Here is a 16,485-nt window from a genome sequence, read left to right as displayed (position 1 = left end):
GAATTTTAACAAAGTCCCTTTTGCTAACTTGAACACTATGAAACTCGGACAGGAACAGTGCTCGCTTTTCAAGTACATAAGGAAGTTGCTGTAAAGAGGCTCGCTTCACAGGGCAAGGTATCTGAAGAGATAAACCACGTGTCAGATCCACCACAAAACATAACATGTTATTTTGCAGAACTGTTCGATTCCCGATTCACTTTCCCCAGAAAAAAATGGCCTGCATGATACCATTGAGGGTGCATTCCGTAATGGTTGTATTTCTACGCGCGAGCTCATGAATATATTTTGTGATCCCACGGGTTCTTACAGTGAGACACGCCATAATCAGGAGGGATCACAGAAACATTTCTATAAATCCCGACTTTGGGACTGGTAGTTTACAGTTCGGATTATTTCTTTCGCAAAAACCCTAAATTGCGGGCCTAGTTGGATAGAGGCGGACGGCGACAATCAGAGTTGGGCGAATAGTTTTACTATTTTGGAGGTATCTTAGGATAAAGGCGAATAAAAACAAATCGTGGCTAAAACCCATAACATTGAAAGGAAAAGTGATCTTCTGGCCATAATCTTAAATTTTCGGTGAAAAAAGGAGACAAACCTCCTCCGAGAGTCAACAGGCGGCGCGTTTTCGCTCTTATTTTTTTACTGCTTTCTATGGGCGCGTATTATGGTGTAGTGCAACCTGCGAGAGTTCAGGGGTGCACCACTACAAATAAATTCCCATAGACAGCAACGATAAACACCCACACTTCGCAATTATTTAAAAAAATACTCACAACTCTCACAGGTGTCCAAGCTGCACAGAAAACGGATGATCGACATGTCCCCTTTCACTTTCCTTTCAATTTTCGGGGGTTGACCAATGAAGTTTTGAGAAATTTTCACCAGAAGCACACCACCCCTAAAATGAAGAAAATGTCCCTGCCCAGAAAAGTGGCCATTTTGAAAAACCATCCCTCTGAGAAACGGCCAAATAGTGCCACTTTCGGATCAAACTGCACCCAAATTACTCAGAATTGCAAGACCAAAGTCCGGGCTGGATGTTCAGTGCTATATTTCCCCAATTCCTCAATTTCATGGCTCTCAGGACTCTGTAATGTAGAATAGTTTCAGTGTATAACTTTTATTAATTAGCTCGGGGACAAATTTTGGGTTTTCTTTCAAGGGTGCACCCTCAGACGTGTCCGGACGTACGTGTAGTCCGGGAACTCTCTCATATTAATGAGCACGCATTTAATTTACCGAGGAAAAGCTGTCAGGGAGATTTGTGCGTTGGCTCCTTGTGCATTTTGCTACATGATGCACTTTTGTAGCGTTGTAATCACTCAGTCTTTGCAGAGCGAATTCTGCGCGGTATAACTAGGTTAATGGTTTTGTTATCAGCGTAAATATGAACGGCCCAAAGCAATTCTCTGAAATTGCCAAGTAGATAAGCTCGTGGTTATCAGATCGTCAGATTGTGGATTCGAATCCCACTGGTGACTTTTTATTTTCCCAAAGCTTGCTGTCATTCAGTAGCTATAAGAGACTCCAATTCACCACGCCAAATACAAACAGTACCTTAGCCCACGGGGTAAGCTCTTCTGCTGGGACTGTCCGCGAAGTCCAGGTGAGCGCCTTAGTACAGGTTCGAGACGTATGGCCGACTCGGTGGCCGGGGCTTGTCTCGTTTCCTCCCTTGCATGGTCGCTCGAACCCTTTTTGGGGTTAAATGGATGGGCAGGGAGGAAGTGTGGTGGGCCGGGAACACCGAGATCCCAGAAGAGCCCTATATGGAAGCCGGTAACTGCGATTCCTTGCGAATTTCAGGAGTCCGTGCACCTGAATGCTTGGTCAACACCACATAACTTTTAGATTTTTCCCTCACTTTTTTTTTTATTTCCCGAGCGCAAAACTCCCAAGGCAATTTTCTAGGTTCAGTACATGGATTTTTAAAATCTATAATCTAAATTTTCAACTTTTTATTTCAATGACATTTGCAATTAATTTGTTTTCATGTAAACCCTCAAAATGCACCTTTCTATCTCAGTTCACCTCGCTTTCAACTTTTGTTTCACTGTTTTCAAAGGGTGCTTCCTGAATGCTTGTTTTGTTTTCACGGTAACAGTCATTCCCATATTCAAACACAACAGCCACGCTTTCCCAGTTGAGGATAGGAAGGGTCGGGGCTAGGGATAATAGGGTTAGGGATAGGGTTGGGGTTAGGGGTAGGGATATGGTTATAGATAGGGTTAAGGATGATGGTTAGGGATAGGGTTTGGGATGATGTTTTGGGATAGGGTTGGGGTTCGGGTTAGGGATAGGGTTGGGGCTTGGGATAGAGTTAGGGTTTGAGATAAGGTTAGGGATAGGGTTAGGGTTAGGTACAGTAGGGTTAGGGTTAGGGTAAGGGGTTAGGGGTAGGGTTAGGGTTTGAGATAGGGTTAGGGAAAGGGTTAGGGTTTGATATAGGGTTACGGTAAGGGACAGTAGGGCGAGGGATATTGTTGGCGTTAGGGTTAGGGATGATGGTTAGGGGTAGGGTTTGAGATAGGGTAAGGGATAGGGTTAGGGTTTGATATAGGGTTAGGGTTAGGGTAAGGGACCGTAGGGCGAGGGATATTGTTGGCGTTAGGGTTAGGGATGATGGTTTGGGGGTTAGGGTTTGAGATAGGGTTAGGGTTACGGACAGTCGGGCGAGGGATATTGTTGGTGTTAGGGTTAGGGATGATGGTTAGGGTAAGGGCAGGGTTAGGGTTTGAGATAGCGTTAAAGATAGGGCTAGGGTTAGGGATAGGGTTAGGGTTAGCTGTTGATATAGGGCTAGGGTAAGGGACAGTAGGGCGAGGGATATTGTTGGCGTTATGGTTAGGGTTAGGGATGATGGTTAGGGTTAGGGGTAGGGTTAGGGTTTGAGATAGGGTTAAAGTTAGGGTTAGGGAGAGGGTTAGGGTTAGGGGTTGATATAGGGTTAGGGTAATATCCCTCGCCCTACTGTCCCTTACTCTAACCCTAAGCCTATCTCAAACCCTAACCCTATCTAAAACCATAACCCTACCCCTCACCCTAACCCTAAACCTAACCACCATCTCTAACCCTAAGCCTAACCCTAACGCATGCAATATCCATCGCCTACTGTCCCTTTCCCTTACCCTAACCCTATCTCAAACCCTAACCATATCCCTAACCTTAACCCTATCTCTAACCATATCTCTAACCCTAACCCTACCCCTAACCCTAACCCTATCTCTAACCATATCTCTAACCCTAACCCTAACCGTAATCTCAAACCCTAACCCTAACTCTAACCATCATCTCAAACCCTAACCCTATCCCTAACAATCATCCCTAACAATATCCCTAATCCTAACCCTATCTCAAACCCTAACCATATCCCTAACCCTAACCCTATCTCTAACCATATCTCTAACCCTAACCCTACCCCTAACCCTATCTCTAACCATATCTCTAACCCTAACCCTAATCTCTAACCCTAACTCTAACCATCATCTCAAACCCTAACCCTATCCCCAACAATCATCCCTAACAATATCCCTAATCCTAACCCTATCTCTAACGCTAACCCTAACCCTACCCCTCAACCTAACCCTAACACTAACCACAATCTCTAACCCTAACCCTAACGCCAACAATATCCCTCGCCTTACTGTCCCTTACCCTAACCTTAACCCTATCCCTAACCCTATCGCAAACCCTAACCCTACCCATAACCCAAACCGTAATTCCTAACCCTAACCATCATCCCTAACCCTAACGCCAACAATATCCCTCGCCCTACTGTCCCTTGGCCTAAACCTAACCCTATCTCAAACAGTAACTCTAATCCTAACCCTAACCATCATCAATAACCCTAACTCTAACCCTAACGCCAAGAATATCCCTCGCCCTACTGTCCCTTACTCTAACCCTAAGCCTATCTCAAACCCTAACCCTATCTAAAACCCTAACCCTCACCCTACCCCTAACTCTAACCATCATCCCTTACCCTAACCCTAACGCCAACAATATCCCTCGCCTTACTGTCCCTTACCTTACCTTATCAAAACCCTAACCCTAACCCTATCTCTAACCCCATTTCAAATCCCTAACCCTATCCCTAACTATCATCCCTAACCCTATCCCTAACCCTATCTCTAACCCTATCTCAAACCTTAACCCTACCCCTAACCCTAACAATCATCCCTAACCCTAACCCTAACGCCAACAATATCCCTCGCCCTACTGTCCCTTACTCTAACCCTAAGCCTAACCCTATCTCAAAGCCTAACCCTAACCATCATCTCTAACCCTAACCCTAACGCCAACAATATCCCTCGCCCCATTGTCCCTTACTCTAACCCTAAGTCTATCTCAAACCCTAACCCTATCCCCAACCATCATCCCTAACCCTATCTCAAACCCTAACCATCATCTTAAACCCTAACCCTATCCCTAACAATCATCCCTAACAATATCCCTAATCCTAACCCTATCTCTAACCCTATATCAAACCCTAACCCTAACCATCATCCCTAACCCTAACCCTAACGCCAACAATATCCCGTGCCCTACTGTCCCTTACCCTAACCCTAAGACTCTCAAACCCTAACCCTAACTTAAAACCCTAACCCTAACCCTTACCCTAACCATCATCCTTAACCCTAATCCTAACCCTATCTCTAACCCTAACCCTCACCCTAACGCTAACCACAATCTCTAACCCTAACCCTCACCCCACCCCTAACTCTAACGATCATCCCTTACCCTAACCTTAACGCCAACAATATCCCTCGCCTCCTAAGACTCTCAAACCCTAACCCTAACTTAAAACCCTAACCCTAACCCTTACCCTAACCATCATCCTTAACCCTAATCCTAACCCTATCTCTATCCCTAACCCTCACCCTAACACTAGCCACAATCTCTAACCCTAACCCTCACCCCACCCCTAACTCTAACGATCATCCCTTACCCTAACCCTAACGCCAACAATATCCCTCGCCTTACTGTACCTTACCCTAACCTTATCAAAACCCTAACCCTATCCCTAACTATCATCCCTAACCCTATCCCTAACCCTATCTCTAACCCTATCTCAAACCCTAACCCTACCCCTAACCCTAACCATCATCCCTAACCCTAACCCTAACGCCAACAATATCCCTATCCCTACTGTCCCTTACTCTAACCCTAACCCTATCTCAAACCTTAACCTTATCCCTAACCCTATCTCAAACCCTAACCCTAACTCTAACCCTAACCCTAACCATCATCTCAAACCCTAACCCTATCCCTAACAATCATCCCTAACTATATCCCTAATCCTAACCCTATCTCTAACCCTATCTCAAACCCTAACCCTAACCATCATCCCTAACCCTAACCCTAACGCCCACAATATCCCTAGCCCTACTGTCCCTTGCCCTAACCCTAAGCCTATCTCAAACCCTAGCCCTAACTCAAACCCTAACCCTAACCATCATCTCAAACCCTAACCCTATCCCTAACCATCATCCCTAACAATATCCTTAACCCTATCTAAAACCCTAACCCTACTCCTCACCCTAACCCTAAACCTAACCACCATCTCTAACCCTAAGCCTAACCCTAACGCCAGCAATATCCGTCGCCCTACTGTCCCTTACCCTTACCCTAGCCCCATCCCTAACCATAACCCTATCTCAAACCCTAACCCTAACCATCATCTCAAACCCTAACCCTATCCTTAACCATCATCCCTAACAATATCCCTAACCCTAACACTATCTCTAACCCTATCTCAAACCCTAACCCTATCTCAAACCCTAACCCTAACCCCAACCCTATCCCAAACCATCATCCCAAACCTTATCCCTAACCATCATCCTTAACCCTAACCCTATCTATAACCATATCCCTAACCCTACCCCTAACCCGAACCCTATCCCTAACCCTATTATCCTTAACCCTAGCCCCCACCCTTCCTATCCTTAACTGGGAAAGCGTGGCTGTTGTGTTTAAATATGGGAATGATTGTTACCGTGAAAACAAAACAAGCATTCATTAAGCACCCTTTTAAAACAGTGAAACAAAAGTTGAAAGCGAGGTTAACGGAAACAGAAAGGTGCATTTTTAGGGTTTACATGAAAACAAATTAATTGCAGCTTTCATTGAAATAAAAAGTTGCAAATTTAGATCATAGATTTTAAAGATTCCATGTATTCAACCTAGACAATTGCCTTGGGAGTTTTGCGCTCAGGGAAAAAAGAAATAGGTGAGGGAAAAATCTAAAAGTTATGTGGTGTTGACCAAGCATTCAGGCGCGCGGACTCCTGAAATTCGCAAGGAATTGCAGTTACCGGCTTCCATATAGGACTCGTCTGGGATCTCGGGGTTCTCGCAGATAACAAAACCATTAACCAAGTTATACCGCGCAGAATTTGCTCTGCAAAGACTGAGTGATTACAACGCTACAAAAGTGCATCATGTAGCAAAATGCACTAGGGGTCAACCACAAATCTCCCTGACAGCTTTTCCTTGGTAAATTAATTGCGCGCTCATTAATGTGAGAGAGTTCCCGGACTACACGTACGTCCGGACACGTCTGAGGGTGCACCCTTGAAAAAAACCCAAACTTTGTCCCCCGAGCTAATTAATAAAAGTTATACACTTAAAATATTCTATATTAGAGAGTCTTGAGAGCCATGAAATTGAGAAATTGGGGAAATATGGCACTGAACATCCGGCCCGGTGCAGTTTGATCCGAAAGTGGCACTTTTTGGTCGTTTCTCAGAGGGATGGTTTATCAAAATGGCCATTTTTCCGGGCAGGGACATTTTCTTCATTTTAGGGGTGGTCTGCTTCTTCAAAAATTCATTGGTCACCCCCCCCCCCGAAAATTGAAGGAAAATGAAAGGGAACATGTCGATCATCGTTTTTCTGTGCAGCCTGGACACCTGCGAGAGTTGTGAGAATTTTTAAAATAATTGTGAAGTGTGGGTGTTTATCATTGCTGTCTATGGGAATTTATTTGTAGTGTGCACCCCTGAACCCTCACAGGTTGCACTACACCATAATACGCGCCCATTGAAAGCAGTAAAAAAAATCAGAGCGAAAACGCCCCGCCTGTTGACTCTCGGAGGAGGTTTGTCTCCTTTTTTCACCGAAAATTCAAGATTATGGCCATAAGATCTTATCCTTTCAATTTTATGGGTTTCAGCCACGATTTGCTTTTATTCGCCTTTACCCGAGCATACCTCCAAAATAGTAAAACTATTCGCCCAACTCTGATTGTTGCCGCCCGCCTCTATCCAAATAGGCCCGCAATTTGGGGCTTTTGCGAAAGAAATAACCCGAACTGGAAATTAACAGTCCCAAATTCAGGATTTATAGAAATGTTTCGGTGACCCCTCCTGATTATGGCATGTCTTATTGTAAGAACCCGTGGAATCACAGAATATTCATAAGCTCGCGCGCAAATATAGGACCATTTCGCTTAATAAGCCATTTGCGAGGTAAATTTGAATAACATCTGGTACACTGAGTTATCTGATTACACATAAACATAACTATTTGAATTCCCCAAACTGAAGACACTGTTGGTTTGGTTCCCTTTGTGCCCTTTTTATCCATTGAGAACAGTGTATTGTTGCAAGGCGTCTCTTATGTAACCAAGCAAAAGCTTGCCCCGAATGACAAGATATAGCAACAGTGGTTCAATGAAGATTTCAAGTTGTTACGTTCACGTGAATTTAAAGAACTCTGTCAGCCTGTACCAGATTTGAGTCAAAGTTAACTCTTAAAAGGCTTAATATTTCAAACCAAGTTAACCCTGACTCAAACATGCCGAAGGGGGAGGGGACTAATTCCCTTACGACTCTAGCCTAGCCACCAGACCACGCGACATGACTCAACCAGCATGACCAAGGCAAGGCCCAGGCGTGCCTCGGGCTCCCGCTCGGACTTGACTTAAGCTTACCGTTCAATGACAATAATCCAAAAACACAAGCAGTGTCCATGGGTTTTTTTTATTTTTTAGGTGTATGAACGACCTTCTGAACGACGTTTACTCACTCATAAAGAAAGCGTGCCAAACCGGAACAAACACGGACAAATAATGCAACGGACGCACGCACGCCTGCTAACGTTCGAAGTGGGTCAGTCATTTTACGAGAATTTTGTTTTGCAAGAACTTTGTTTTACGAACTACACATTTTGTTTTGCAAGTCATACATTCTGTTTTGCCACTACAATCTTGCGTAATTCTTTAACAGTAAAGCTAGTGGTTTGTTTGTAATTTTTGGAAGATTTCTGTTTGTTTTTAATTTTTTCAGTTTTTTATTTTCAATTTTTGTACATTACTATTTTTATTTACTGTGTAGATTTTTATTTTATCTCTTCTTTTCAACTGTATTAATTTTTCATTTCTGTTTATTTGTTTTCCTGTTTTCTTTTTTTTTTTTTCCATCTCATTTAGTTCTTCATTTATTTCACTGTTATTTTATGTTATGTTATTTTACTTTATGTTATTTTTTTGTTATTTTATGTGGTTTTATTTCATTTTTTAATTTTGTCTTATTTAATTGTATTTTGTTTTATTTTTTGTTAGGTTATTTGTTTTTTATTTTGTCTTTATTTAAATGTATGTTGTTTCATGTTGTCTTTTTTGCCCCGATGGCCGCCCAGACTCGCTCGCCTTGAACACGCGCAAAACACAGAGCTTACTGCATTGTACCTACGCATACACAGAGCGCTACGCTCCGCCCATCCTGTTTACGTCACAGGACATGTACACACTACTACTCTTGTCTAGTCCTCATAATTATGCACAACAAAAATTACGAAAGTTCGTACACTTTCCGCTACAATATCAAATACAACGGGTGGCGCGCATCGGTTTATAAAGTTAGGCCTTCTGGGAGTTCTTGGTCGTCATGGCTGAGCACGGAGAAGGGTCGATGTCGAATGAGTTTGCTCCCGACGACTCCGAGACGTTCTGTCCGATACAAGATGCACCGATACTCAATCTTTCGGATCCGAGTCTCGCTACTCGGTACGAGTATGACTCAGTTCAGACTGCATTGGTCACCATCGTTTACCCTTGCATCTGTGTTTTCGGTATTCTGACAAACTCAGCATTCCTGTTCACAGTTGTTCGGGTGCCGTACATGAGGACTATAACCAACATCTATCTAGGTAATTTGGCGGTGTCGGATATCTTGTTTCTATCCACAGGTAAGACATTATGATTAACGCCAGGGCTACTTTTAGGGTACGTTCTCCACCAATTTCTCTTCTTTGTTGTACTTTGTGTTGAATGCGTTTGTCTTTTTTATTTGAATAAGCTCCACTGAATTCGAAACTTTGCTTTTATTCCTAATATCTGAAATCATTTTGTTAACAATTAACTTCTTTCTTGAGCTGGATGGAGTTCGCAGAGATGTTTCAGTAGTTACACTTTTATAAGTTTTAAAGTAACTCATCTTTGCGGTAATTTTGGCACTAATTTGTACAAATCAAATTTTTGCAGCACGTATTTTTTTCGAGACAGGTTAGCCAAAATGTATAGTTTTCCACTGCAGCACTCATTCTGTACGAGTACCAGGAAGTTGTGGGTTCTAATACTACCCGAACAAACTGATTTTTTTGGAGGAGGGTGCACAACTCCTGGACCACACTGAGAATACATTGTAAACGTATATACGTTCGTGTGGGGGTATACTCTGATATGAGATCCGTGGACAGTGTGCTGTTTCCACCTTTTCGGGTTGGACAATATGACAATATTCGGCTCACTAATTTATGCATTATATACAGGCAGTGCGCATGTGAGTGCGTGTAAAATGCCCAACGTACAACTGTTCATGCCTGTATACCTGCATGCACGATGCACAGAATTAACATGCATAAAAGGGGAATTAAGCCAGTCATTCGCATTTTGTATTCAATGATGTGACGTGCATATAAGGCTCCTTTGTGGGCAATTGAACACTCATGAAATCTGAGCGCAAAGAGGTTTAATGCATCTTTTCAGAATTTTCAGCGGGCACTGAACCTTCGAGGAAATCAGTGGAAAGCCACGCGTTTTTAGTCTTGCAAACGCGGTACAAGTATCTCTCACGGTGTTTGCTGTACATGATATTGAAACCAGCCGAATTCTAACTATTATTTTAAATATCATGCAAATCAAATGATTTTAAGGCCTGGTGAATGGCAAAATGTTTTTAAAGACGTGTGGTTGTCTTTGAATTAATGATTTTGGTAGTGTATAGAGTGCTTTGTGCAGTGCAAACCTTTGATGCATCTGGTGCAAAGCAACATTCAAACAGGTAATGTGCACAATAGACAGATTAATTACAATTTGCGGGTATACATTTCTATTTCTGGAAGCTGTCAATACTTGATAGCCAGAAATCACTGCCATAAATGGTATTTCTGTGGAACCGAAGTGCATATAAATTTTAATAGCCATGTAAATGTGCATGAAAACATTGCTAAATGCTCTACAGTGTAGATTGTGCCTTTCGTTTCTACAAAAAACAGTTTTGCCAAACACCTTTGGGGAAAACATCAACCTGAAAAATTTTCACAACGTCTTTTAATAAAGTGAGAATTTGAAATGTTGATATTACGTTTACGAAAGGACAAAATGATTCAGAAATAAAATGTTATATACCCTGCCCATAATAATTTTCATGGCTGAAAAACATAAGTGCATGATTTGGGCATGATTATTATGTAGAAAAAAAGCTGACATGACATGGAAGTCAAGCCCAAAGCCAAATAAAACTCCTGCAATAAATTATTATTGTACATGTATATTGGATAAGGAACCAAAATTGCAAAATAAAAGTAAACCTATTTAACTCCCTATAACCCCAAACTAGGCTAATGGTTACCATTACCTGATGTCATCAGTCAACACCCAACTAGCCACCTATCCTCCAGGCCCCTAGGCCCCAAAGCAATCCCCCACACTTCATTCCATCCTATACACCAACCGATGACCACAAGGAAAAGTGATGTGGTGGTTATTGGTCCATCATTATCGGTCGGATAATTTGATGGGTTCCGTAAAAATGAGCAGTTCTTCTAAATTGACATTGTTCAAATTTGAGTGCACATGGCACTCAAATTTTTATTTCTTTTTCATATCCAGAATATTCATCAGCAACCTTAATTAAGACATTAATATGATATCTGTTTTAGCATTACATGCGTAACTTGGTTGAAAATGTCCCCATAAAAACCTTTCCTTTTCTAGAAAGTTGTATTTCTTATAAAGTTAGCCACGAGCGCCCAGCCGTAAAATTTTCATAAACGGTTTCGATTGAAATTTCGTGGAAACTCTTTATTAGTAGTTTACTAAAGACCCTTTTCTTAGTGGTTTTTCTTTATTTTCACAGGGGCGGGCTTTGGCCTTTGGAAGTTCTTGTCGACTCCAGTGACGAGTGATTTCTCCATTCTTGGAGGAGTCCACGGCTGTATCATTACACAGGTGCTGAATACGACACCCTTTGTCGCTTCAACATTACTTGTGACTGTTGTAGCGGCCGAAAGATACCTTGCCATTTGTCATCCAATTAAACATCTAAGTATCAACTCAAGAGGGCGTACTACGGCCTTAATTGCTGTGACATGGGCAATGGCCATCTGTTGCGAGGCTCTTCTGCTTCCGGCTACGTCCAACTACAAAGTTACATGTGTCATATGGCCTGACGACGATCACTTCATGAACTTTCCTCAGACTATCGCCAGCTGCTTTTTCCCAGCACTTTGGGCGCAGGTACTGGCAGCTATTGCTCTTACTGTACCTAACTTGTTGGCTGTCATTGTTACCTTTGTCTTGTACTTTCTTATTGTGCGAGAGCTCAGCAGCCGGATTTGCAAGGCGCCCAGGGAACAGTCCTCGAATCCAGGGAGATCTCGGCGCACCCGAGATCGCGTAGCTAAGATGCTGGTGATCGCTGGCACCGTGTTCTACATGCTCCTAACCCCTCGCACCGTGTTGACACTTTACTATTACGTCAAGCGTTTCGCTGGTGATCCGGGCCTTCCTCAGAGTGTGGAGTTCATACTCTTCATTTCAACTAATGTTCTTCTTTACGTGAATTCTGTGACCAACCCTATCGTTTATGCGTTTTCAAACAGGCGCTATCGAAAGGCTATTATTCACGCATTTTGCCCTGGTTCAGGACCTATCGACAGTTCTAGTTAAACGTAAAGACCATGTTGCAGTGACATGAGGAATCGAGCTCGAACTCGGGTTCGATCATAGTCTTGGTCACGACGTTGTTGTGTTGTTGATACGCCACCGAGAGGGCGCTCACAAGCTGAATAGCTGGAACGCACGAACCGCAACTAGCCACGCCAGCAACAGTGTCTTGGGAAGTTGGTCATACCTCCCTCCGAAAAGGGGGGGGGGCACTGCACATTTTTCTGTTCACGCAAGTGCATACACGTTGAACAGCCGAAATGAAGTTGCACAATAGTCTGCTAATCTTGCACGGCACTATTTGAAAGTTGTGTTCGATCGTGAGTGTATAGTACATATAGGACTTGCCGCTGCTGGCCGGCTTGTCGACGGTCCGACGCGAATTATGGACAGTCACATTATCATGGCGGCTAAGTTTCCAAGCCCGGACTCTACCTGACAGCACAGACCACGATGGTGTATGATTTTTAATAAGGGGTTAATTGTAAGCCTACATGTAAATGTAAATGTACATTCACATACTAACAGGAGTCAGGGGAGTAGATAGATCACGCATGGTGCATTTTTAAAGTGTGATACATATTCAGGCAGACAATTTAGCGTGGGTCATGTATTATGCTAATTATGTGCGCTATTTTGTACGATACAGATTTGACCAACTTCCCGAGACGTTGTTTTGGCGTGGCTAGTTGCGGTTCGTGCGGAAGTTGCCTTGCTGCTGCGGGTTGCATTACACGAAATACGCGCCCACAGAAAACAGTGCAAAATCGGACCGAAATAGCGCCGCCTTTTGACTCTCATGAAGGGGTTGGCCTCCGTTTATTTACTGGAAATCCAAGATTATGGCCAGAAGATCACTTTTCGTCCCAATTTCATGGTGGTTAGCCACGAAAATCTTTTTTATTCGCCTTTAAAGGAAGATACTCCCAAAACAGCAGTAAAACTAAGGGCTCATTTCTGAATGTAGCCTTCTGCCTCTATCTAAAATAGGCCCGCAGTTTGGGGCTTTTTGTGAAAGAAATACCCCGAACTGGAAACTATCAGTCCAAAATTCGGGGTTTATAGAAATATTTCTATGATGCCTCCTGATTATGGCATGTTTTATTGTAAAAATCCCAGAGGGATCAAAATATTAATGAGCTCACGTGCAGAAATGCAACCATTTGGTGAAATGCACCCTGCAGGAATCCAACCCGCGCACCTCTATCTTTGATGACCTGACACAGACTAAACTGCTTAGGGTGCACTGAACCAATTGAAGCTCCAAAACAGTGTAAAATTAACCAAATTTGGAGCCCCATGGCAAACATCTGAAGTCCCTGAGGCCTCTCAATTAAAAAACAATTTGTTGTTTTGTTTGGTCCTTCAGATTTCATTTGATTTTCAATTTTTAGTAAGTTAACCAATGGTTTTTTTTAATTATCTGCCAAAAACAAACTCACCTCCCAAAAAGTCAATGTTCCCAAGTCCTCTCAGCGGCCATTATTCAAATGACATCCCTCACCTTCCTTGGGCTCTTCTGAAAAATTTTCAATCACATTTTTATCTGCTTTGCCCCCAGATGGGTTCCCCTGAATACTTGCACAATCCCACCATTTCTTGGCCCAAACAGACCCATCTTTTCGAAAGAATATGTGAGAGGTACTTTTTGTGCGCCTCCGCCAGGCGGAAAATTTTCCTTGAATTGGGGCACTGCACCCCTAGAGGTACATATGTGCACTAAACTTGACTCAAGTCGGGATCTCTGTGACTTCTTCGTTTCTGCTTGGATACCCTTCGAACGAGACTGCGCGCTGTTACTTGCTTCGCGCACTCTTGTGTCCACTTATTACTATAAAGTTCAGTTCAGAAATGCCGAAGTTAAGAATCTGCTAACCGTTTGTGCACAGCGAATGGGCTTATCTACCAGAAGTCGTAGTAGCCAATCACACTGCCGGACTTGTTTTTACGTCATTCATACCTGCATTAATCATAATGAACAAGTATACAAGTCTGACTACTTTGATAGGTGGAAATTCCGTCAAGATTATGCCGTCATGCATTATGAATAACTAGCCTACTTATCACCGACGAGGAGATTCGATTGGCTTTTCCGTCAAGTCGCTTACCGATGACAGGTGACGTACTACACACGTTGTACAAGAAAGGCTAAATGAAGGCGCCTTATAAGGGCTATGCGAGTTGCCAGGCCGAGCCACGGGCGCATTAAAAAAAACCTGGACTTGCAACACCTTTGTATAAAAAAGAAGCCAACCAGCGGCCATTTTACCGAGCCGAATACAAATGCGTGGGTTGGCTCGCTTCTATTGACGCCAGGGAGAACAAAGTCGGGCATTGCCGGGCAAGCTTTGTATTCGGCTCGGTAAAATGGCCGCTAGTGGAGCCAATGATCTCTATAAGGGCGCCCTTATTACATTCTGTGGTTCTCATTTCTTTTACCACTTGAAATAAGGTCGGTCGGTCGGTCGAAAAAAATTCCATGTTGCTGGTGTATAAATGACTGAATAAACCAGGCCAAGTGCACAATGTACATATATTCTTGTTACTTGTTTTATTGAGTATTCTCTGCCACATCTTGGACCCAGGTTGGGACTACCATAATCATACCCTGTGATTTTACTTTGACCTTGCAACTTACGAAGGTCACAACAGTGGAAGCCGCCATGTTGAATGGCATGATCAGCGCGCGTAGCAACACGAGTAGACTTGTCTTTTATCCTCATTTTTGCGTGTACAGGGGCCTTTTTGTTCTCTCTGCATTTTTATATATATAAGTATTAAACAAAGAGAAATGAATGAAAAAATCGAAAAAACACGTTTTGTGTGTATTCTTGCATGCAAATGGTTATACGTGCTCTAATTGTTACCCGAAGCTACAAAACATACCGCGCTGGACTGAGGAAGTCTAATGCTACTGGTCGGTACCATGCTGCTCACAATGAAAATCCCCTTGTACGAGTCCGGGTCAAGACAAGTGTAGGGCTATGCACGAACCTCAGTGGGCAACGGAAAGGTGCGGTAATCGAATGTTCACGCGAACGCCGACCGTCGCTGTTGGTCGTTTGCGAAATCGCACGTTTTCAGGGCTTAATTGTTTTCAAAGGTCACGCTGGACAATTTTTTCCCTTCAGTTTTTTTTTGGGGGGGGTGGTCTTTTTAGCGGGATCGGCGGGGACAAAAAGCTTTTTTTCCGTGATTGGGAGCCATTTTCCTTCTTTTGATGCTCCCTTTGCTTTCCAAGGGATCCAATCAGCGATCGCGAAATGGTTTTTCATTCGTGTGAATGTTTGCGTGGTCACGTACAGCAGGTGGTGATTAAGCGTACTCGTGGATAGCATTCAGTCGAGGTGCACGGCAATACGGGCGTTTCAAAATAGTGCGCCACAAGGAGATTGCAATGCGTTGACCAATCAATATGCGCGAAATTTATCGACCCGATGTGCGTTCGGAAAGGGTCGACAAATAACGCGCGCTGTGATTGGCCAACGCGTTGCAAACTCATGGTGGCGCGCTATTGTGAATCGCACCTTTCAGACAGGAAGGCCAAATTTCCAAAACAAGTCTCCGGCTTCTGGTCACCACGCGTCGCCGTATAGACATGCGCGCCAGCAAAATAAAGAAGTTTTTTATTTTGCATTAAATGTTTTCCCGAAAGCCGCCAAACTTACTTTATCGGCAGGAATTCTGCTACCGCGTAAGTTTAACGTGTTTTTGATGGGTGTATGGGGTTGAGTAATATGTACGGTGAAGGAATCCTCCAAAGCCTCTCACATTTCCGTCGGGCACTCTGATCAGATGACGTCATTCGTGTATCTTTACACGAAAACCGTGTTCGAATCAGTTGGCTGCATAGCTTGATACTACGCATGATTCTGTGGGAACTGGCCGTGGGTGCTGCCAAATACTCGGTGTAATTTCCGGCCGTAGTCAGTTGATTTGGACCCTGGCCCACGTCTGTGAACCAGACAAACAAAGTGGTCTTACGTCCCGCTTAAGTATACAACTTGAAAACGCTTTTAAGCAGCAAACCGTGAGGGGCCAGTCTATTTCAGTGTTGGTACATACGCATGCAGTGCATGCAGTGGCGATGGACGTCACGTTATGACAACCATCATGTAACAACTCATACATCGCCACTTACCCAGAACAAAGGTAGATTCGAGTGAGAGGAGATTTGTTTTCTGAGCTGAATTTTTCCCCAATATTTATATGTAACTTGTTTCTTAAAGGCTAAAACAGAAAACAATGTGCACAGTACATGTATATCTTTTACATTATGAAAATTTCTTTTGTGGCAGGAAACTGGAGCT

At 43.3% G+C, this 16,485-nt stretch overlaps 1 protein-coding gene across 1 annotated transcript; it reads left to right on the top strand.

Annotated features, from left to right (window-relative positions):
• The first annotated feature begins 8,798 nt into the window (after positions 1-8,798).
• LOC110988075 (nociceptin receptor-like) lies at positions 8,799-14,639 on the top strand. The gene is made up of 2 exons (XM_022251311.2): positions 8,799-9,195; positions 11,367-14,639. Exons 1-2 carry the CDS (start codon positions 8,895-8,897, stop codon positions 12,176-12,178), a joined length of 1,113 nt encoding a protein of 370 aa, XP_022107003.2. The 5' UTR covers positions 8,799-8,894; the 3' UTR covers positions 12,179-14,639.
• Positions 14,640-16,485: the final 1,846 nt, after the last annotated feature.

Source organism: Acanthaster planci, linkage group LG01 (genome assembly GCF_054643075.1).
Source record: "Acanthaster planci isolate LZ-2023a linkage group LG01, COTS_SCS, whole genome shotgun sequence".
Classification (NCBI taxonomy): domain Eukaryota; kingdom Metazoa; phylum Echinodermata; class Asteroidea; order Valvatida; family Acanthasteridae; genus Acanthaster; species Acanthaster planci.
This window is presented reverse-complemented; position numbering and strand designations above follow the sequence as displayed.

Coding starts and splice junctions, on each gene's coding strand:
- LOC110988075 (XM_022251311.2), top strand. CDS start 8,895: ATGGCTGAGCACGGAGAAGGGTCGATGTCGAATGAGTTTGCTCCCGAC. Junction 9,196..11,366: donor TATCTTGTTTCTATCCACAG/GTAAGACATTAT, acceptor TTATTTTCACAG/GGGCGGGCTTTGGCCTTTGG.